This window comes from Martes martes (genome assembly GCF_963455335.1).
Source record: "Martes martes genome assembly, chromosome: 8".
Lineage (NCBI taxonomy): Eukaryota > Metazoa > Chordata > Mammalia > Carnivora > Mustelidae > Martes > Martes martes.
Genome location: NC_137895.1, coordinates 41,289,322 through 41,312,515, shown reverse-complemented (window position 1 = coordinate 41,312,515; position 23,194 = coordinate 41,289,322). Strand labels below are relative to the sequence as shown.

At 40.7% G+C, this 23,194-nt stretch overlaps 1 protein-coding gene across 1 annotated transcript in view; it reads right to left on the bottom strand.

Moving 5' to 3' along the window:
- Positions 1-3,179: 3,179 nt before the first annotated feature.
- The window catches only part of E2F7 (E2F transcription factor 7), a gene marked incomplete at its 3' end in the record, with an annotated part of 36,779 nt that continues 16,764 nt past the window's right edge, over positions 3,180-23,194 (bottom strand). Inside the window, exons 6-13 of the mRNA XM_080811370.1 lie at positions 21,519-21,677; positions 19,905-20,039; positions 11,312-11,497; positions 10,756-10,828; positions 7,830-8,298; positions 6,511-6,766; positions 4,610-5,031; positions 3,180-3,350 (exon numbers count right to left, since the gene is read on the bottom strand). Of these exons, the coding sequence (XP_080667496.1) occupies positions 3,180-3,350; positions 4,610-5,031; positions 6,511-6,766; positions 7,830-8,298; positions 10,756-10,828; positions 11,312-11,497; positions 19,905-20,039; positions 21,519-21,677 (1,871 nt within the window). The remainder of the gene's footprint in view (positions 3,351-4,609; positions 5,032-6,510; positions 6,767-7,829; positions 8,299-10,755; positions 10,829-11,311; positions 11,498-19,904; positions 20,040-21,518; positions 21,678-23,194) is intronic.

Sequence of the window (23,194 nt, the reverse complement as noted above, 5' to 3'; positions counted from 1 at the left end):
TTTGGCTCTGAACTAAGTAAGGGTGGGCATTTGCTAGAATGAGAAGCATTTAACCTTGCCGATGTCATGAGAAGTTGGGAAAGTGATTCTTAGAAGTGGGTAAGCCTCAGAATCATCCAGAAGCTCTGAACCTGAGAGTCTGTCTCAGTAGAAATCCGAAGCTCAAGGGCATCATCCTCCTACCCTCTCAAGCTCCCGTGCAATTGTGAAACATTAAGTTTTTTGTTTGGGAACTACTGGGAGGGCTCAATAAAAGGATCTCGTTTGGGTTTCGGAGGGCCTGGTTAGCTGTGCTGCAAGAGTTAATGGTTTTGCTGAAATTGGTACACACGGCCCACCACCAAATACAACCAACGTCTCGTGAATGAATTAATTTTTATTGCTAATTTATAAAGCTTAATATCTTTCTAAGAGAAACAAATCAGTTTACATGTAGTAAAGTTACAAGTAGATAGCTATAGATAATATAGCCATTAGAAAAAAGAACAGAGCTAAATAGTATGAAGACGAAAGCAGTAAGCAGCAATAAAATTAATACCTACACAAAACTAGCAGTGCAATAAGATTAGCTGAAAGCAGCTTTACATTGAATAAAAAAAAAAGTTACTTAAATACAGAAATAGCACCTTACAAAAAAGAATTGAGAAATGTAAACTTGGTAGGTAGATTCAAGTATAAAAGTTATACTCCCAACTCTTGTACCAGAATGAAAGGGTTTCACAAACCCTGGACAGTGTAGGGCACACATACCTCCCTCAGTGCCAAGTCAAAGCTGCATTTCCTTAGCAGGATCCCCAACAATTATTTTTGTCTGTTACTAAGTTATACAATGATAGATTCAAGATTGCCATTGCTTCTTCACTACTCTGAATACCCAAGTCTAGCTTAGCAGCTTCGCTATGTTTTCCTGACAGAAACAACCCCTGCATTGTTTTATTTTTATCTTTTTACACATCACAAAGCCACATTAAAAAGTGGGCACTGAATACAAAACAAATTGCTTCTCCGTTTTCTGTTGCTGAGTATGGTCACAGAGTCATAATATTCTGATTTATGGGGTTGCTTCTTCACACCCCCCAAGAAACCGTGAATTCTCTGAGGTTTATATGGTCATATCATGAACAGAATTTAAAAAAAAAAAAAAAAAAAAGGAAAGAAAAAAAGGAAAGCAAAGAAGTTAAAATAGTAAGTGGCGAGCGTCCAAAAACAGTGCGGGGAAAATCAGACTGTGATTTCATCTAAATGTAGACCTCGCAAGTGAAAATATTTTGTGGAAGTTTTTAAGCATGGTGGATTTAAACACGCACGTACCCTGTGCGGCTAGGGATGCTGTGTGTCCTGTACTTTCACTGAAAAAGGCATATTTTTGTTTAAGGGAACTCCTCGTATTAGCTCTGGGTAATCATTACTGGGAGATTGTTGATTAGAACCATAATTTTATCTGTTTAACACTAGAAAAGATTGTTAAAAAAAAAAAAAAAAGAAAAAATGTCATCTTGTAAACTTTAAAAGTTTAGTGTTGATAAAAAATTTTATATAGTAACAAATTTATTTAATCTGGCTACCTACCTCAAGTTTTCAAAAATCTTGTGGGGGTAATAAGGCTAATAGTATCGTGTAGTTAATATAAAGCTACTTTAGTCAGACTCCCAGAGTCTCTTAAATTAATATTTTTATTTCATATAACATTTTATTGGGTCCAAAAATAAAAATAAAATAGAATCCTACACCAAGATTCCAAATCTAAGACAGAAGCTTAAAAAAGAAAGGAATGAGGAAAGGAAGGAGGGAAGGAAAAAAGGAAGGAGAGAGGAAGGCATTTACTGGAAGAGACAAGATTGAGGTACGTCAATAAATCTAGGAATATAAAGAACTAGTCTGGCTACTTAATGAAATCCTAAAGCAGTATGGTTTAACAAAGGGGTATTGCATAATAGTTTCCAGAATTGTATTCATGCTAGAACAACGGATCCCTGCACTCACCGCTCTTATTTTTCAGAAACGTTCTGAAAAATAACTGGTTTGAATATTCTTGGATACTGAACATAACGTGTCCATATTCCCTCTTACCCTTCCACAAATAAAGAAAAAAAAAAAGCCAAAGGAAAAAAAATAAAACGATCACCTATTGGTCCTATATCAATTTCTACATCATTATGCTTCAGAATTCTACCAAAAGGTCCCATCTAGGTTCCAATTTTCCATATAATCACTTGCTACCATCCTGATTTATTCAATAGACAGATATCCTTCGAAGGCATCCATACCTGATACTCTACAGTTAATATTTAAATTAAAAAAAAAAACCCACGGTGCATGTGGTGAAGGAAACTGCACATGGTAGGATTTTTACAAATGAACAGTAAAACCTTAATGTTCACACAGGTCAGCTCTTAGGCTGCTAGCATTCATCTTGCTTCTCATGCCCAGACAGGGTCAGCACAGTTCATGATAGCAAGGGTGTCGTTCACAGTTATTTTGGTCGTAACATTCCGTCTGCATACACATTTATCCACATTATTAGTAGGTTGTAACGTAAGTGCAGGGCAAATTATAGGAAAAAAGTATAAACATTCAAGTCGTCATACCCTGAAAAACATGTATTTTGCTGTCGTTGTAAACTTTTTGCACTAAATCCCATTTCAGGAACAAAATAAATAATACCATAGGATTCACAACTGGAGTCGGCTTCCTGATGAAGCCTAAGGAAGCAGTAGCTTTTTTTAAACTGCAGAAAAGAAGTTTCTCTCACCACAGATCTATGCTCAGGGCGAGGGGAAAAACCTGCCAAGAATGCTCACCCTAGTTAAGTGCTAGACAGTCCCCTCCCCCAGCAGAAAAACCACAAGGCTCCAGTAGCCTGTTCAGATTGGCTTCCAGCAATAAGAGGATTTTTGAATCGAAACCACAAAAGTCAGTCGGTGCTTTCACTGTGACACCACGCACAGAGTCTGGACTCTAGCTGATATTAAATGCACAATTAATAACAATTGCTTTCAGGAATAGATGATTCATGATGATGGGAAGTTATCATTAGAACCGGCGGGTGAAAGAGAGAGGACGATGTGTGCCGAAGACCGGATGGTTTGCGTCCCGCTTTGTATTCAGTGTCAGGGCATCACCTGGGATGGGGAAGGTCAGCCCGGGGGGCCCCCACCCCCGTCTGGCACGGCGTTGGATTAGTCAGCCTCGCTGCTGGGGATTTCGAGTCTCCTCTGCGCTGAGCTGGTGTTTCGTGTCAGATTCCTTTCTCTTCTCCTAAGGACAGGGTCTCCGAGGCTGCCAGGCGTCTTGAAAAATGTCTCACGATGTGTGCGTCGGATGCTCTTGGGGGTCACGGGAACTGGGGACTAAAAGAGCAAACAAAAACAGGTGAAGTCAAATTGTTCTCAGTCTCTGAACTAAGCTCTTTCTTGACCTGTGTCAGTACGATCTTTATGTGTCGTTCTTTTCGCTTTTCTGTCCCACTCCTCTGCTTTGTCTCCTCCCCAACACTTCCCACAACTGGAAATTCACTTCTTTGTTTTGTGTGCAGAAAGGCAGCCTAATGAAGAGGCTGGGAGCGTGCCACCAGCACGACTAGCTGGCTGACATGGGCAAACCACTTAACCAAGCTGTGCCTCGCTGTTTTCATCCATACAGTGGGGGTGACAAAGGTGACGACTTCACGGGGCTGCACGAATTAGACAAGATAATATTTATAAAGCACTTTGGACTATGCTAGGCATACAGTAAGTATGTGTGTCTTGGCTCTTTTTGTACACTTGCTACTATGTATATTCTTGTGTTAAATGTTGCATATTGATCTCCTTAATGTGCCCTAAAAGGGCAAGGACCATTAATTATCCTGTTTACTTTCCTATCTTAACTGGCTGGATGAATGCCTGGCACATGACTGGTGATCAGAAAGCATGTCACATTCTCATCACCTTGTTTAAAAACTAACTTGTTTAATTTCAACATCTAGCAAACTTGTGAGCCTCTGACTTACTTGTCTAAAATATTTTGGGCCACAACATAAAACTCTGTCTCCGTGAGAGAAAGGAACCACTCTGGACAATGCCTAAGGCAACAACGCTTGCATACTGACGAACTACAAATGGGAGTTTGGGGGAAATACAGTACTGATTAATTAATATTGATTATAAAATTCATATATGTACATTTGTGTGTGTGTGTGTACAGCCTCCTAAACACTGCATTTTGAGAAATGACAGATGCTAGGAATCTTTGTGTTTGTATCCAGACTTCTGTTTCCCTGAATTGTTTCTACAGCTGTACAATGAAAATTCAGGGTGCTCTCCTGCCATTCATCTAATGAAATGAAAGCCTGGAGAAATCATCGGAATATTCAGCATTCATCAACAAGCCCCCTGAACCATCCTTGAAATAAGTCCCTTTAATTTTAAGGAACATACTGACAACTAAAAAATATTTTTGTCTTCAAAGCACAGCATCTCTAGCCTCCAGTCTCCAACAGAAGCTGGGTAGACCCTGACCTGGAGCCTCTCTACTGCTGGCATGAGACTAAAAGCAAAGCTCATGAAATGCAGACTGAACTGACCCCATCGCAGAATGATGACCTTCCTGGGCTCACGGCACGACTCACCTGTTGTAATTTTACTATGGGGACAGGATGCCCTGCATACACAGGGGATTCAGGCTGGATGACGTTGTGTGATGTTGGCATCTCTGGACTCAGGTTGAGTGAGAGCGGACCCTGAAGCTGAGGGTCTGCGGAGGGGAGTGCTGATGATTTTGGATTAACCATGTTTGCAGGGCCGATGAGAAGATGAGCTGTTGATCCGAGGCCAGGCAAGCCAAAATTCACAGGTCCCGCATTTGGGAGAGCACCGGGGGCAGAGGAAAGCGGCCTGGCCATCGTGGGAGAATAGAGGATGGGGAAAGGGCCCAGTGTCGGAGATGGTAAGACCATGCAAGGAATGCTGAGAGATGGCAGCTGACCTGAAGGGGGTCCCATGGCATGGGGGTTCTGACTGCCAGATAAGAGCACATTGAAACCATTTAATCCTGAAACAGAAGAACAAGGTGAAAGTCAACAGAATGTATGTTTCCAGCACATGTCCCCCACGGCCCTTTCAAATGGGAACCCACAGTGAATGAATTGACCTGACCAGGCCAATCCCCTTCCCTTGCTCTCCCCACCCTGCACCGCTTCTCCCCAGCAGTGGACACCACTGAAATCCCACCCACCTGTGGGATAATGTGGGGGATCTCAGTGTCTCCCGAGATAGTCAATTAACATGTGTTCCACTGAATGCAAATTGAGGAGGAAAGTGAACTTGGACGGGAAAAATTTTATCTTTATTTTTGTAAACTTCTAACAAATTTGTATTTCCCTCAACTTGGATCACAGGCAACAAATCCAACAGTATTACTAGCACCTTGAATTGTCACTAGTAAAAAGCACATATATATTCCTATAACATTAGAGCTTTGGGAGATTGTTACTAGACTGTCAAGCTCATTACGACTTTGAAATTATGAGAACACTGGAACTACTGTCGGATCTTCTTATTACTATAATTAAAAAAATTATTTTTTCTAATGGTATTTCAATATAATTTGCCTCCTTTATTATCCTATGTATTTATTAATTCTATGCATTTTTTAAACTTTCTGAGGAGGAATCCACAGGCTTTACCATAGTGTCAGCAAAAGCTAAGAATCCCAGTGCTGGGCTGTCATTTCCATTCAGCAGGGACTCAGTCTGTTTCCTGTTTATAGGTGTATCTGCACCTTTGAATATCATACTTATATCAAACCCTCAGAAAATATTTGCTAATGGAATAAAGAATGTTTTGTAGATAACTCAATAATAACACCTACCTAACCTGTGAAGTGAATGGAAAATTCAGGAAAATCAATTTAAGTCTCTGCATCGAGAGCAGATTTATGTACACAATGCATGTCTTAAAAATTAGGGATCTATTATATTTCAGCTTTATTTCAAAACACTGACAGCTTTGGAGTCTTACTGTCAGGCACTATCATCCGAAGTGTTTTAGATGTATTATCTATAAAATTTAATTCAGTTTCGAGAGCACCCACACGACACAGGTGCCATTGTTAGTGCTGCTTTACCACAAAGACGCCTGAATATTTAAGTTCATGCAGGTAATGAACAGCTCTAATGTCCAGCCCTCTCTAGACCCAGCCCTTGACCACAGTGACGTGCTGAGTACCTCTGGATATTCAAGACATCAGCACGTTAGCTGTACAAGGTGACCAAAAGTTTAATGCATTTAAAAAAGATGACTTGCCCTAATTATCTTCATAGTCTCCTTCGAGTTGGCCAAAGTAAAAGCAGCCTCTACCTTCATTTCATTGATGGAGGGAAAGAAAGGGCCGAGAGTAAAATGGTTCAGAGGCTGTGTAGACAGCAGCTCACTGATGAACCACTTTGTCAGGTGACATGGAAAAGATGTAAAAATCTAATTTATGACCCGACCACCCCGAGGGGCCCTAAGACACGAGGACCCTCCTTACCGGCCGGCGACTGCACGTAAAGGTACTGTTGCAAAGAGGGCTCTTTGGTGCTTTCATTTTCTTTTGAAGACTTTTCGATCTCTGTGTCTCCTGAAGGATTTCCCCACTCAGAAGAAACGAAGTAGTTGGCTGTGGCCTTTGCCGAAGGCTCCTCTGCAGCTGAGACTTGGGCCTCCATGTGAATGTCTTCGAGGGGTACAGAGCCACTGTTACCTGGGGTCCTGGGGGAGGCAATGTCTGTGGACTCTGAGGGTTTCTACGCACAGTCAATGAGGAACCGGAAAAGCAAGAAAAATCCCAGTGGTAAATTTTGATAGCAGCTTTCTCAACACAGCTAACACATAAACAAACAGGTCAAAGACCAACGTGTGCCACACTGAATTGAGTATGTCTGTTGTTTCAGTCACGCTTATAGCAATGGTCTGAAAATCAGTGTCCCATCACATACTTCTACAGGCTTAGGATTCTTAAGTATAGACATAATGGAGTTTTAACAATGACAGACTGGCCATAGTGTTTAGACAATGAGATAAATTTCAGAGCTGCTGACACATAAAGGGTGTGGGTCCCAGACTTTGAGTGGCCCAGTAACGACTGCAGGAGGACTGGCCCAAAGCCAGTCTTGGTTATCTAAGACCTATATATACTAGTCAGTCTTTCATTGCCATTCTGCAACCCCAGGCTATATACAAAATTAGAAGGAGTCACTCTGGCGAGAGAAAGGAACAGAAGAGAAAGCATCCTCAGTAATAGACTGATTTCCATGCGGGTGCCTAGTGAACCCAGCACAGATGCCTGCCATGATCGTGCTTCTGCTTCCTGAGTGTTGGATTGGTCAGATCTTGTTCACCTCTGAATGGCTACTGAGTGGGAGATGTGAACAGCTCATATTTGTGTTCCCTTCGTTTTGTAGCTGGGGAAACAGGATCTCTAAGTTGTGATGAGAATGGACACAGACACTGAAAGATCAGCAGCCCCTACACTGCCGACCCTGGATTTAGATGATTATGTCAGTGACCTCAACTCATTTAAGAAAAAAAGGATAAGCCAAAAGACGGGGAGGAATATACAAACATATTAACAGTGATTGACTCTATGTGGTAGGATTATGCGTCTTTTTTTTTTTTTAACACTTTATAGCATTTTATGCAAAGTGGGAATTTTATAAAAGTCACTTTTATTACGGTACTACTTTATGGCAAGATTTTATGGCAGAGCCAGTCCTGGGCTTAATTATATAAGCAACACATGAAATACCTCCCATTTCAGACTCAGTGGCTTATTAGCATCTATACATCTGTACACCCGAACTCCCTTACCTTGGGCACGACAAGAGCTAGAGGGCTGTCTTCGTAGTCCCTGCTCTGTCTTTTAGTGGCTGGCTCCTCCTCCTGAGGCCTCCTCTCCTCCCCAAGGCGCTTCTGAACTGAGGGTGTGGATGTGTCCTTCTCAGACCCCGAGCCAGACCCTGGGGACGGTCCCTCCTGTAGGCTCCCGTACAGCATGAACAGCGAGGTGGAGGGCACATACACCACAGGCTGGCTGGCCAGCAGGGCTGGTTTCAGGGTCTCCGTGTCCGAGGCAGCCGAAGCTGGTGAGACACTCATTCGTCCAGTCAGACTGTTCTGCATGGAGAAGGCCTGCAGGTCCGTTTGGGCCACAGAAAATACTTGGTGTGGTAAAGGATTAGCAGAATATTCTGAGTCAACAGACAAGCCAGGGAGAGGAGCAGCAGGGTCCAGGCTGCTTGACGGAGGCATCACTCTCTTACTGACGAAGGCTTTCCTCCTGCGGTAAAAAGGAACATAATGGGTCCCATCAAGTTACCACATTCCACCAGCTCCAGATTCTCTGCTTTCCTAAAGAGAGACGTACCAAAGCAGAAATGAGATAATGCTGCTCAAGCTGATACTAAAGTGTGCCCCTGAGCACCTACGACCTGACTCCAGAGCAGATGACCATACAACCTGGACGGATGGTTAGGGATGGGGTGGGTGAGCCCTTGGGGGACTCTCAGCTTAGAGATCACACCGGCTCTCCCCTGACTCCTCTATGTCTAATAATTATCAGCACATAGTGACTGCTACCCTATAGCAGGCCCACAGATGCCCCATGACTAACATAATATAATAATTTTACATAATTATAATGATAGTTACCCCCTGCCAGTTGACGAGGGAGGAAAAGTGAGTTCAGTGACTGATCAGCCTACTGAAGGTCAACCAGCCTGCTTGAATGTAAGGAAGATGGGCCTCACACTCAGGCATTGAATGACATTCTGGGTAGACAGCCGAGACTGGACCAGAGCTTCATTTAAAGGACACATCTGGTGTGTCTCAAATCCACTGTGAGACAAATGGAGTGGGCAGTGAGTGAGGAAATAAAGTTATCTACTAAATTATTTTCTGTCATTCTTATTCTGCTAGAATTCCAATTTTTAGGCACAATTTTCAAAATTAAGCCCTATTTAATAGATTAAAAACAATGTCTGGGCCTTTTATACAGAAAGATTCCTAAATAACAAAAAACATTTATGTCCTTAGTGTATTTTTGGAAACAGATGAGGAAAACCCATTTAAGACTCCTTTAAGAACTAGTAAACAGAGGAGAGGGATTTCTTTGAGCCTTTTTGATGGAATCAGTGAGATGTATTTTGCCTTGTTTTGTTGTCCACATGCTGTTGGGAATCAGATGGAGGGCCCTGGGCTGCAGAGATGAGTAAAGCTCTCTGGCCGCAGCCCCTCTGAATGAGAAATCACTACTACTCAGCTCTGTGAAGCTCAAAATACCCATACTGAGTATATCCCCCACCGTCCTACCTACCTCCAGTCATCTACCTTCACCCTCCGCATCTCCACCAATAGCAGCACCATCATCTGAGACCTAGGTGTCCTGTGTGAGGTCTCTTTCTATCTTGGTGAGTTGTGCTGACTCACCGTCTTACACTGATTTCAAACAGCCACGGTGTTCTCCAGGAAGTCTGTTGTAGGTCTTTACTGTCTGTCTCATAAACCCATACTCTTCTACCTGGCTTCTAAAGTTTTTTTTTTTACCAGTTTGACCTATTTACCCCCAACACCCCAAGTTCTTTTTATGAATGAGGTTTCCTTTTTTTTTTTAAGACTTTATTTATTTGACAGAGAGAAATCACAAGTAGGCAGAGAGGCAGGCAGAGAAAGAGAGAGGAAGGAAGCAGGCTCCCTGCTGAGCAGAGAGCCCGATATAAGGCTCGATTGCAGGACCCTGAGATCATGACCTGAGCCGAAGGCAGAGGCTTTAACCCACTGAGCCACCCAGGCACCCTATGAATGAGGTTTCCTTTTGCTTTCCTATTTGTACAAATCATTATGGCTAAACTAATCAGTGTATGGTCCCCATACTCTGACCCTGCCTCACAAACTGTTTCTTCCCAAATCGGTCATTAAAATCCTCTCTAGTTCCCACATTAGCATTTCCTCTGCTTCCTCCCATAATATGTGATTTCCTTCAAAATCAGACCCAAAACTTGAGTCCGATAGCCTGGGTTTGAATCCTGGCTCTGTCACTACTTAGCACTGTGCCCTTGGGCAAGTTATTTAACCTCTTCGGGTTTCTGTTTCCTTTCTGTAAAATGAAGATGAGAGTACCAATCTCAAATGACTGTTGTGATTAGATGAGTTACTATACAAAAAACTTTCAGAACAGGACCTGGTAGTTCATAAACAAAGTTAGCTACAGTGATGACAAGTGATTCCAGGAACTACAATCATCAGTTCTCAGGGCCATGTTAGTAGTGAACTTTTATCAATGTATTTGTTTTTATTTTTTCCCCTATAAGCTTTCATTAGCTTAGGGTATAAATTTTTCATACTTTTGTGTCCCTGATGCTACACCCAGCACAATGATGAGCACAAAGGGGAAATCCAGAAAATTTGTAATGTACAAATGGCTAACTTAGGGGCAAGACTGCTAAAATTTACATTCTGATAGGTGGCATTTCAATGGAGTTGAAGTTAACACCAGAAAATAGAAAAGAATACACTCAGGGCACCTGGGTGGCTCAGTTGGTTAAGCATCTGCCTTTGGCTTAGGTCATGATCTTGGGGTCCTGGGATCGAGCCCACATTGGGCTCCCTGCTCAGCGGGGACTCTGCTTCTTTCTCTGCCCCTCCCCTTGTTCATGCTCTCTTTGTCTCTCTCTCACTCTCAAATAAAATCTTAAAAAAACAAAAAAGAATACACTCAGAGTTTTTGAAGGCTACTCACTGTGAACTGTCTTCTATTTTCTGTCGGTAAACAGCTGCCAGACTTCCAATTTCTAAGGAGTAGCCACCTGACCCTGAAAAGAAAAATAAAACTCTAACAAAATACGGCAGGGGATTTATACACACCAATTATATACAGCTGGATTCATTATTCACTGCTCAGGGATTATAAGATTATCTGAAATCAATTCCGGTTTTGATTCAAAGAGAGAAATTTCCAGAAGCTAGCTGTTAATGGGGAATTTAGGTCTTATCAATAATTAGAAAGAAGACAAAACACGTGTTGTTTTGTAAATCTGATGAATGTCTGACATGCATCAAACAGACCAACCTTGGCAAACCAGCTAATCTTCACTGGTGGACTAGGATGAATTTCAGGCATGGGGCCATGTTCACTCCCTGTGAAGCAAGCAACTCTTTTACCCCCAACCATCATTTCACTTCAGGTAAGTGGAAGAAACAGGCAGGGCCTAGAGTCAGCTTATTTTAAAATGCCTGGGTGGGGTGACTGTTACAGGACAACTGACGGATTCCACAGAATATGGAAAGGCAGATACCTTGTTCTTCTTTATAAGGGCTGCTGGGCTCCGAGTTCACTTTCCTCTGGATCCTCTCAGAAGCCTGAACTGTGCTGAAAGAACCATGTCGAGCCAGCCTCTGTTTTGCACAGACTTGAATCTGGCCATATGTTTCTCTTTTCAATTCTGGTAAGACAGATGCAGAAACATCCACTAGTTCTTCATCTAAATAAATGAGAGAATTGGTAGTGTTATATAGCTGTAATTCTGGATAATTTTAGTCTTTTAAAGATATAGCTTTGAGAGCCTGTAATTGTAATGGAGCTACTCTATAAATTAAAAACTAAGACAATCAAAGGAATTTTATGAGCCTTGTCTCAAACCCCAATTTCTTTTGATGTACTAATTTTTTAAGAGTTAGTAAAAGACTATAAAGTGAAACTGAATCCACATATATTCTAAAATTATCTAAACTGCAACAAAAATAGAGCAAGATGTTCTCCAACCCAAATTAGAATGGACCTGACATTTCAGATGCTTTCTCTGGGCAGAGATATCAAAGGAAAACCCAACCATGCTCAGCCCAACACACAGATTTAGAGATTTTAACACTAATTGAGATCAGCCTCTTAGGCCACAGCTCTATGGCAATAAGAATCTCTACTTTCTATTATGCTGCTTTATTATGTCTTTCTTATGCAGTAGGAGGCTCAGTTACTAAGTGACCAAGGGAATAAGGTCAGCAAAAGCCTCATGGTTGAAATGTTGCAGAATAGTGAGAACAGAAGTGTTAAGAGGCCCATTTTATGCTTAAAGGAGCCTGTGTAAAATCAGGACAGAATTTCCTAGGTAGAACCAGGCCTATTTTCTACAGAGAAATAGTCCCCATTGCTCAGTCATTCCTACCCTGTTCATCTGTGTGATTTTTCCAAGTTCAAAGCATGCACGTTTTAATTATAAGACTAATTTAATAAATGGAAAGGCTCAGCTAGACTTACATTTTCTAAAACACACAAAAATTTTTAAAAAATCACTTTTACAGTTTTTTCTCCTAACAAAACCCTCCAAAATACTCTTTCTAGAAAATAAAAAATTACAAAATCAAAAAGAAAATGGGTAAAGATCATAACAGGGAATACATTTACCTTCCTGCCTTAAACACAGTATCAGACAAAACAAATAAAACAATGGCTCTCAAGACACTGGACAGTAGGAAAAAATGGGCAGTGATCCTCAGAGATAGGAATCAAATAAGGTGAGACCAATATTGCCCTCACTTACTGCCCAGAGAATATTTCCTGCTTGGAGTATAGGGAAGGGAATCTGGACAGAGATTGGAAATCTCCCCAACTTGAGGTTGGAGTTGGAAGCCAAGGCAAGCCAGGGTAGCTAGAGTTTGCAGGGCAAAACTCCAGGGAAGAAAGCCATACCAAAAGAATGCTGGAGATCTGCAGAAGGTCCCACCCCCACTTAAGTGTTTAGTGGAGTACTCATGCATGTGAGACTACCCAAGGTCAGGAAAGGAACCACTTAAAAGGAGAAGAAGGAATAGTGTCTGCAGCTCATCCAGGGCTGGGAATAGTGCCTATTGCCAATAGCCAGCATGGAAAAATCTCCTAATTCATGGATTACTGGTTAGAATACCAAAAAGGGTATTATTGCCTCAATAGTGAGGGTAATGCACTGAAAATGAACTTCTGATGATCCTGTCTACCAAAGCTTAAAAACAAGACCTGACAGGTTCACTGTTTCCAAGCAACTTCACTGCATTGCAGAACAAAGTTGAAGAATATTTTTAGAAATACTGAAATATCTAGTACTCAACAGTATGTAAATCTCAGTGTCTGGCTTACAATTAATTATTATCAGGTACACAAAAAAGCAGGGAAATATAACCCACTATGAGGACATAAATCAAGGAAATGGATTCAAAAGTGACACAATGATAGAATTAGTGGACAGGCACATTAAAACAGGTATTATGATTGTATTCCATGAATTCAGGAAACCAGAAGAAAGATTAGGCATATTAAGTAAAGACACTGAAAAATATAAAGACTCAAGTTAAACTTTGAGTGGTTAAAAACCATAATGCTGGAGAAGAAAATACAGGGGATTAATGGCAGATTAGACACCGTAGGAAAAAAAATAGTGAACATGAAGACGTAGCAATAGAAACCATCCAAAATGATGGTGAAGAGAATGAAAGAAACAAAACATCAGAAAACTGTGGGATAATTTCAAACAGTCAAATATAAGCATAACTGGAGTCTCCAAGAACAGAAGAAGGGAAAGAAAAAAATAATCGAAAAAATAAGGGCTGAAAACTTGTCAGTTGATAAACACTTCCAACCCATAGATCCAAGAAGGCCAACAAATCCTAGTATAAGAGACATGAAGAAAGGAACATCGATGCACACATACCAAATTGTTTAAAACCAGTCAGAAAGAAAATCTCAAAAGCAACCAGAGAAAAAGATGCACTACATATGGAAGAGGAAGATGATGATAGATTTCTAACCAGAAACAATCTAAGAAGACAGTGGAGTGACTTCTTTAAAATACTGAAAGAAAAAACCTTCATTCTAGAATCCTTTACCCACTGAAAATATCTTTCAAAAACAAAGGAGAAGGGTGCACATTTCCAGTTACATGATAAGTACTAGGGATGTAATGTCCAGCATGATGGCTACAGCTAATACTGCTGTTACATTCGAAGTTGTAAAGAGAGTAAATCCTAAGAATTCTCATCATAAGGATGAGAATAAGGAAAAATTTTTTTTTCTCTTTTCATTGTATTAAATATGAGATAATAGATCCTACCTAAACTTATTGCAGTAATCAATTCACAATATATGTCAAATTATTACACTGTACACCTTAAACTTAACATGTGATATAAACAAGCATATCTTAATAAAGTTGGAAAAAAGGCAAAATAAAGATGCTTTTAGACACAGAAGAGCTGGGAGAAAGAATTCATCATTGACAGATCTGCACAATAAGAATTGTTAAAGTCCATTAAGGCAAGAAAAACGATATCCGATGGAAAGAAATCTACATCTACAAAAAGGAATGACTAGTACCAGAAATGGTGACTACTTGGGTAGATATCAATTTTTCCCCTTATTAAATCACTTTAGAAAACAATAGACTATTTAAAACAAAAGTGATAACAATGCATTTTGGAGTTTTTAACATACAGAGAAGTAAAATATTTGGTAACAACAGTACAAAAGTCAGGCAGGGAGAAATGAAAGTATGCTATTGTAAGGTTCTTATGCAATATAAATAGTATAATATCATTTGAAGGTGGCCTGTGATAAGTTAAAGGTGAATACTATAAACCCTAAGGCAGCCATTATTATAACACAACAGACTTATAGCTAATAAGCCCGTAAAGCTAATAAATCAATAAGCCAGTAAAATGGAAGCATAAAAAAATAATAAATCCCAAGGAAGGGAGAAAAAGAGTAAAAAGAAACAATGAGCAGATTGGACAAACTGAAAAGAAATAGCAAGATAGACTAAAATCAAACATCAGTAATCACATAAAATGTAAACGGTATAAAGAAGTCAACTGAAAAGCAGAAATTGTCAGATTAGATTAAAAAACTCTTGTTTGTAGGCTACCTACCAGAAACTCACTTTAAATATAGATACCAAAGGTTAAAAAGAAAAGAATGAACAATATACACTATGATAACTAATCAAAAGAAAGCTGAAGTGATTATATTACCATTAGATAAGGTAGATTTCAGAGCAAAGAATATCATCGGGCATAAAAAAGGGCCATTTCATAATGATAAAAGGGTCAATTCACCGAGAAGACATAGTGATCAATCTTAAATGTTTATGCTCCTAATGACAATTTCAAATACACAAAGCAAAACTCGAGAGAGCTGGAAGAAATAGACAAATCTGCAATTAAATCAGACATTTCAACATTCCTCTATCAATGATTGATAGAATAAATAAAGTTAGTGAGGATATAGAAGAATTAGACAACACAATCAACCAACCTAACTTAGTTGTCATTTATAGAAGATTCCACCTAACAAAACAGAAGATCCATTCTTTTAAGTATATGTGGAGAGATCATATCTGTACCATAAAACAAACCTCAATGAATGTGAAAGGATTCAAATTATATAAAGTATATTTTCTGTTCACTGAAGTTAGAAATCTATAAGAAAAAAATCTGGAAAATTCCAGAAGATTTGGAAATGAGCACACATCTGAATAACTTGCAAATCAAAAAAAGAGAAATTAAAAAAAATTATTTATTTATTATTTATTTATTTATTTATTTGACAGAGGGAGAGAGAGAGATCACAAGTAGGCAGAGCAGCAGGCAGTGAGAGGGGGAAGCAGGTTCCTTGCTAGCAGAGAGCAGGATGCAGGCCTCGATCCCAGGACCCTGAGATCATGACCTGAGCGGAGAGCAGAGGCTTAACCCACTGAGCCACCCAGGTGCCCCAAAAAGGGAAATATTTTAAATTGAAAGACAAAACACATCAAAATTTGTGGGATAGAGATAAAGCTGTACTTACAGCAAAATTTATAGCACTAAAAACAAAAAAAAATGATCTTGAATAAACTCTATTTCTACCTTAACAAACTAGAAAAAGAGCAAATTGGACACAAAGTAGAAGAAAAGATTACTAGAGATAACCTCAATAGCCCTATAGCTAAAGAAATCGAACCTGTTATTAAAAACCTTCTTATGTAGAAAACTGCTTGCCCACACGGCTTCACTGGTGAATTCTACCATAGGAAGGCATGTATGTGAATATTCATTTAGCTTTATTTCTAACAGCCCCAAACTGGAAATAATTCACATGTTCACTGACAAGTAAATGAATAAAGAATGATATATCCATACAATGGGATACTCAGCAATATGAAGGAATAAAATTATCAATACATGCTATAATATTATTAATTTGAAAATACGCCAAGTGAAAGAATTTCGATAAAAAGAGTATACAAACAACAGTCAATTCTTGTTATTCATGGCAGTTATGTTCTAGGAAGTTACCATGAACACTGAATTAGCAAATACTAAACCACTGCTCTTAGAATAATAAAGGGTTAGGTTGCTGCCAGCCTCTGGTCACATTTTTGTCAACTGATAAACACATAAACCTGTTGTATATGTGTTTATTATGCCTTATTTAACATATATAGTTGATCCACTAGCACTGAACTCTTAGCCAATAGCACTAGAACACACGCCTGAATGGAGCTCCTCTAAGATACGTATTTCCTGTGTAAGGCACATCACGCCTTCTTGCACTTGAAATCATTAGCACTTCAGTAGGACGCTTGGGAACTATTTTAACAGCAAAATCCCCAACACAGAGCACAAAAATGTGAAAACACGGCACTAAAAAGACCACGAAAAGGACACTCGTTTAGAGTAGGAGAGCCATGTGGAAACGAGTATGAGAAACAAGAGAACAGAGTGTTTCCTTGTTTAACCTCAGCTGGGAACACGAGTGTGCTCTCAGCCAAAATTTTTTGCCACTTTGCAGGTCTGTGAATGAGAAAATACCATGAGTACTGATTCTGGAATTATCAAGTAATTTTAATATATAAATTTGCAAATAGGCACTTTGAATGATGAGCATCAACTGTATATGAGCCCCTTATAAAATTTTTTAGAACATATGTACAAATCTAGAGTGAAAGAGAGCAATCAGTGGTTGCCCTGGGGTTGGGGTTGGCGGGGGCTGGGGGGCCAGGAGGGAGGAATTACAAAGGGGCAGGAAACTCTGGAGGGTGATGGGTTCATTATCTCGACTGTGGTGATTATTTCACAGGGGCCCACACAATACAAAACTTACCAAATTGTAATTTTAACGATATGCCATTTACTCTATGTCATAAGATCTCAAAAATGCTGCGAAAGGATGAAAAGGCTATGTGGTAGGAAGGAGAAGAGGAAAAGAGATATTTATTAAGTTTATCTGAGAGGAATCACTACTCAAGGAGTGAAGGAGAGTGAATTAAGAAGATCAAAGGTAACTTGAAGTTCTGGATTTGATGGCTGGGTTGATGATGACAGTTTTATTGTCAGTAAGGAAACCAGATATACAGAAAAAAGATCAGTTTTCTGTCAGGTAGAGAAAGTGAGTTCACGTTGAGGTTCCTGACCAGGTCCCAAGTCTTCTTCCCCTTCTCAGAGCAGAGCTGTTCTGGCTGTTATCCTTGTGGTTACACAAATCCCTTAATTCATGACTCCTCAACACCAGCTCGGTTCCCTGGCTACCCAGTTTCTTCAATGACACTACCACTTTTGAGTCCTCTTCTCCTTTAATCTATCTAAAGATCCCTCATCACTTCTGACTGTTACATTTAGGACAAACTTCTGGGTTTATTTTGAAGGCTTCCAAAATGTGGTCCCAACCAATCACATTTTATGTCTCATTATTCCCTATCCCCAGCCCTCCACTTAAATCAGGGCGATTGTTCTCTAAACACACACCAGATTTGTTTTTATGTGTCTGTTCCTTGAACTGGAAAGCTCTCCTTCCCTCCAAAACCTAACAGTCTTGTCCATTAAACCGTAACTCATATCCTGAGCTCCCGAAGAGCCAGGACCACCATGTATACTGCTTAATTGTTTTCTAATTTTCAAATGTATGCTCATTATACCTTCAGTAGAAGCTCATAATCAACAAGAGTGAGTAAAAGCACTGATCTGGGTCTAACAGGTAATCATGGATAAATAAAGACCAAGTCTGCTTTTAACTCATTAGGAATCTACCTCTTCAGAAAACAGTTCCTTAAATGTTAATTCCTTAAATTTTTTCCCCTAAAATTCCTTATAATTCCTTAAAATGTTAAGCATAGTGCTACCATATGAGCCATCACTTCCATCCCTAGATATGCCAATAAGAGATGCAAAAGGTGTCCATATCAAAACTTCTACATCAGTGTTCAAAGCAGCATCATTCATAATAGCCAAAAAGTGGAAAAAATCGAAATGTCCATCAATTGCTGAATGAAGAAATGTGGCATGTCCATACAACAGCGTAGTATTCCACAATGGAAAGCAAGGAGATAAGGACACACATTCTAATGTTGAAGGACCTTAACAATACTGTTCAGTAAAAGCAGTTGGTCACAAATGACCATATATTATATGATTCATTTATAGGCAGTCTCTAAAATAGGTAAATCTATAGAGATGGAAATATATTAGTGATTTTCCTGGTGCTGGAAGGGAGAGGTTGGGAAGAAGTGGAAAGTGCTAATGTGTACAGGGTTTCTGTTGGGGACTGTGACTTTGTTTTCCAAGTAATTGCGGTGATGATTGCACAACTCTGCACTAAATTTAAATTGATGAATTATATGAATCATATCTTATGCAAAATTATATCTTCATACAGTTGTTAAAAATTCAAAAAAAGAAAAAACCAAACGAACAAAACAGACGTAGTCTGGTTTCAAACGTATAGAGCTGCGGTGGGGGGGAGGGGGGCTGGGGTGGACAATGATGGCAAGATGTATCAACCTCCCTGAGTACAACAGGACAATATTAAATCACAATAGCTCCGAAGAGACAGTCTTTGCTCTGGGTACCCAGGGAAAACTGGAAGAGTTGACATTTGAGCCAGATCTTGAAAGTTGAGTAGAATATTTACATGTCGAAAAGAAGAGGGCTTCACAGGTGAAAAGAATAGAAGCCAAAGCCAGAGGAGTGGAAAATGGCAAAGGTGTAGAATTCATGCAGGCGGGGATGGTGTCATACACGTCTTTAAACCTCTCGTGGCATTTAGTATAGTAGCTGAGCACAGTCCGCATGCAAGTAAGTACTTGCTGGGTTGAATTAGTTATACTTGATTTTAAGTGGTTTCATCTAGCTCCTAAGTGAATAATGTGTTCTAAGCGAGGTAGAGAGCTATATCTTTTATAAGCCTGGGTTAAGTGGCAGGAATTTATGCCTCTAATACCAAAATTGGAAGGGTAATTTAAAAATAACTTTAATGGCTTTTTTTTTCCAGGCAGCATAGCTGTATGTAAAGTAGATGGTACAGTAGGATCTAGTCCCCAATTGCTCAGCTATTACCCATCAAATAAGGAGAAGATAATACCCTTTTTGCTCTAGTGTAATTATGACATTTGTAACCTGTTAAACAAATTACCAAAGATGTGTTCATTACATCCATACCATATTTGAAGCCATCTTTACCACATACTTGTTTCGTGATAGTAACTGATACAATTTTTACATTACCTGGAGTTTCAAAGAAAAATAATGCTTTATTCTGCTGGTGCAGAAACCACCAGAGTTCGTAAGAAGGGTTATTTTTAATCCTCAAGCCCAAACTTCCAGGAGCTTTGGAATAAAATGAAAAAAAGCTAATGAGCTATAATTTAATAGTTACAGAAACTCCCACGTCAAAAGCTCTCAGGACTTCCCTTCCAGTGGGATGTGGGCCGTGGCACACACCACTTACAGACAAACGTTCGCTGTTTCGAGGGATACCACTAGACTAATTTTGAATGTGACGTGGGTTATGGGAAATGAAGATCAATCTCACTGTGTAGAAGATGCATGAGTTGGAACAGGAATTGGGGATTGCAAATAAAAGAGATGCCTCAAAAAACCACCCGACCTTACCACTAGAACTGAAGTCCACAGGCCCGATCCATTTGAAGGCTGGTTTACGGCCCCGCTCTTCTGTCACGTGCACTTTCTTTATTAGAGCCAAGCTGGTCAGAACATTGGCTATATCATAGAGGCGTCGTACCTTTGCTTAAAGATATAAAACACAATTACAGTCACGCCGTCTGTGACACCACTATATTTTAGTTGATGTGACAGGTCACTTTCCTCAGCCACCATATAAACCTCCAGCAGAAAGCAGTGGGGTGCAGCAGAGGCCGACGGCTCTGTCATGCAGTCACCTGGGATTTATGTATCTGATGTGTCCGAAGACACATTCTAAGGGAAGGTCAGTGTGTCTTTCCTCTTCCACAACTTCACAGCCCTTTTAAGAGGCACCTGGTGACAGGCAGGGAGCGCTGAGATGGCAAAAACACCAAGGGAGGGACAGGGGCTGTAATTAAAGGCTTAGTGAATGTAATTCTGCTATGTGGCATGTCAAAAGCTTGCTCTGAGTTTCTCCCAGCAGGAGGTGGTGGCACCAGCTCGAGCAGGCAGCTGGCCTGTGAAAATGACAGGGATGCCCCAGAGCTTCCTGTGAGTCTGCACTCCGGGGTACACAAGAGGATTTGGGGGTCATGGTGATGACGTTCAGCTGTGCCAAGGACAGGCAGCTCCTCACCTGAATCCTAGTGTCTGGCCGCCTAGTGGGGGAGGGGTGGGATGGGCATTCCCTGAGTCTTAGGAAGTCTGGGGAGAGACATTTGAAAATGCAGGTACTAGAAGAGAATTTCAGCAGGGGTGGTAAGGCATTCGACAGGCAGGGCAATGCCCACAAAGTAATTTCTATTCAAGAAATTGATTTATAGGTAGGAAACCACTTGACCTTGGGCTAAGATCAAGCAAAGGAGCTGTGATTAAGGTCCAGAAACATCAAACGTTCACCCCAGACGCAACCTTCTTCCCAATCCTGATAGAGCTGAATTTTATCTACTCATTTCTCCCACAGGTTGGCTATAATTCCACTGGAAACAGAAAATGCAGAGAAAGCTGAGCTCATGGCTTCCCAGGGCTTGAAAGGGCTACTGGTGGCCGAGGGTATTTGGCTCCACCGAGGCTTGACAGGAAAAGAAGATGCCCTGGGTGTGAAACTCAGAAACTCTCTCCTTGCCCAGTAGCTCTGTCCCACCACCCCTACCCTACCCTGGTCATTCCTCTGGTTCTTACCTGCAGACAACTTTCATCTCCACCCATCAGAAGAGTAGGCAGGGGGTGAGGAAAAAAGGGGAAAGAAAACTCAGACATTCCGTCTTGGATGCAGCGATACTAAAGAGAAATGCAAAGTATCTTACACCCTCCCTGACCTGCATTTGTGGGACGGCATTCTGCTTCCACCATCCCCTCTGATTGCTGAGGAAAAGGCATCTGACAGAACTTTAATGGGAATTCTGGTATTCACCAGCTTACCTCTCACAGCACCGTTCAAGAACCTTTATGGGTGCAGGAAAGACTGCACTTCTTAAGAAAAAAAAAAAACTTTTTTTTTTCAATCTCAGAGGCAGAAAATATCAACACATGAACTCCCACCCTTTTTGTACTGATAAGTCATTTTAGGTGAAGATAACTTACTTTTAAATTTACTATGGTCCGGGGTATCCTGGCTTTCTTCTATCAGTATTTTGGCAGCGACGTCGAGAGTGACAATCTTGGTTTTGGACACGAGGAACAGCATGACAAACTTCTGGCTCATAATTCTCAGAGACTTGTCTTTTCTACTGTTTGCAGATGCTACAAAGGGAATGAAACAAAAGCATCAAAACATTTAATTTACCACACGAAAGATGGTACTTGGGGTTTGCCAGAACTGCGAACTCTAATAGCAGATGCAAAGATCACTCTGGTTATAGGCAGAAGCTTACTGGACACACATCGCAAAGAAGTGGCTGGTAAAGAAATGAGAAGGACATCTTTTTCTTTCCTTTTTAAGTAATTTCTATGTCCAATGTGCGGCTCCAACTCATGACTCTGAGATCAAGAGTTGCAAGTTCTACCTATAGGCAGCCTGGCGCCCGAAGAAGTGAGATAGATTTTTAAAGATTTTTTATTTATTTATGAGAGCGAGAGATCACAATTAGGCAGAGAGGCAGGTAGAGAGAGAGGGGGAAGCAGGCTCCCTGCTGAGCAGAGAGCCCAATGCGGGGCTCGATCTCAGGACCCCAGGATCATGACCTGAGCCGAAGGCAGAAGCTTAACCCACTGAGCCACGCAGGCGCCCCAAGATGGATTTTCTAATGGCTTGTGCAACTCCTCTCCAGTAGGCATAAACTCTGAAATGCATAATTGAAACCACTCATCATGCTTTATACTTCTACTTCATAGAATATACAATCCATGAGGTAGTTTTCCTGAAGCAACTTTTTGCAAAGATTAATGGGGAAGGAAAATAGGAGAGGGTAGACTTCAGGGACTGTTTTCAGAACATCAACTCTTCCCTTAAGGGCGAGAACGCTTGTTTTTATTTCTCTGTGCCTACAATAATTTGACTGTCTGAAACACAGTAGGCGCTCGGCCTTGCCATTGCTTTTCAGAAGGAAGGGAAGAAATAAGCTAGAAATGAATACAAGACACTGATCAGACGTGTGCTGCTATCGAAGGCAGGTGAACCATCCCTGACAGATGGCTGTCTCCTCTGGTTATTAGGATAAGAACTGGCTCAGGGGGTGGTGCTAAAAAGCACGAGGCAGTAAATCTAATGAAAACCAGGACCACATTTCCATTCCTGTTATATTTGCAAGTGAAACGGGATTGCTACTTGTACTTTATCGTCTTAGCAATGGGGAACAGGGTGAGAATGATGGAGATCAATGGTTACAACAGGGAGAGGATACATAGGAGCCGATGGGGAAGAATAATGGAGACATATATTTAAAAAATGCTGCATCAGATGACAGGAGAGATTATCTATCTTTCTTATCAGCATGTTCTCCGAATGGGGTTCTTTTCTAAGTAAAAAAATTGAATTCTCTAAAAAGATAGCTTCTTTCAGAGCAAAATTTCCTTAAAGGCTCACAAACAGACGTCAGCATGGGGCCGTCAGTCTGAAATGGAGCACTGTCCACGATCTGTGGTCCAAACATACCCAATACCAAACAAACTGCCACTAGACAGGCTTGAAGTGAGGCTGAGGGGGGAAGCCCATTCAGGGAGCCATCTGTCTCCCTTTCTTCAGTAGATCAAATCGGAGGGCATCTCCCTCCAGGGCTGTCAGTCTGGCACTCCCCACCTTAGCCGTGAGTTTCTACGGA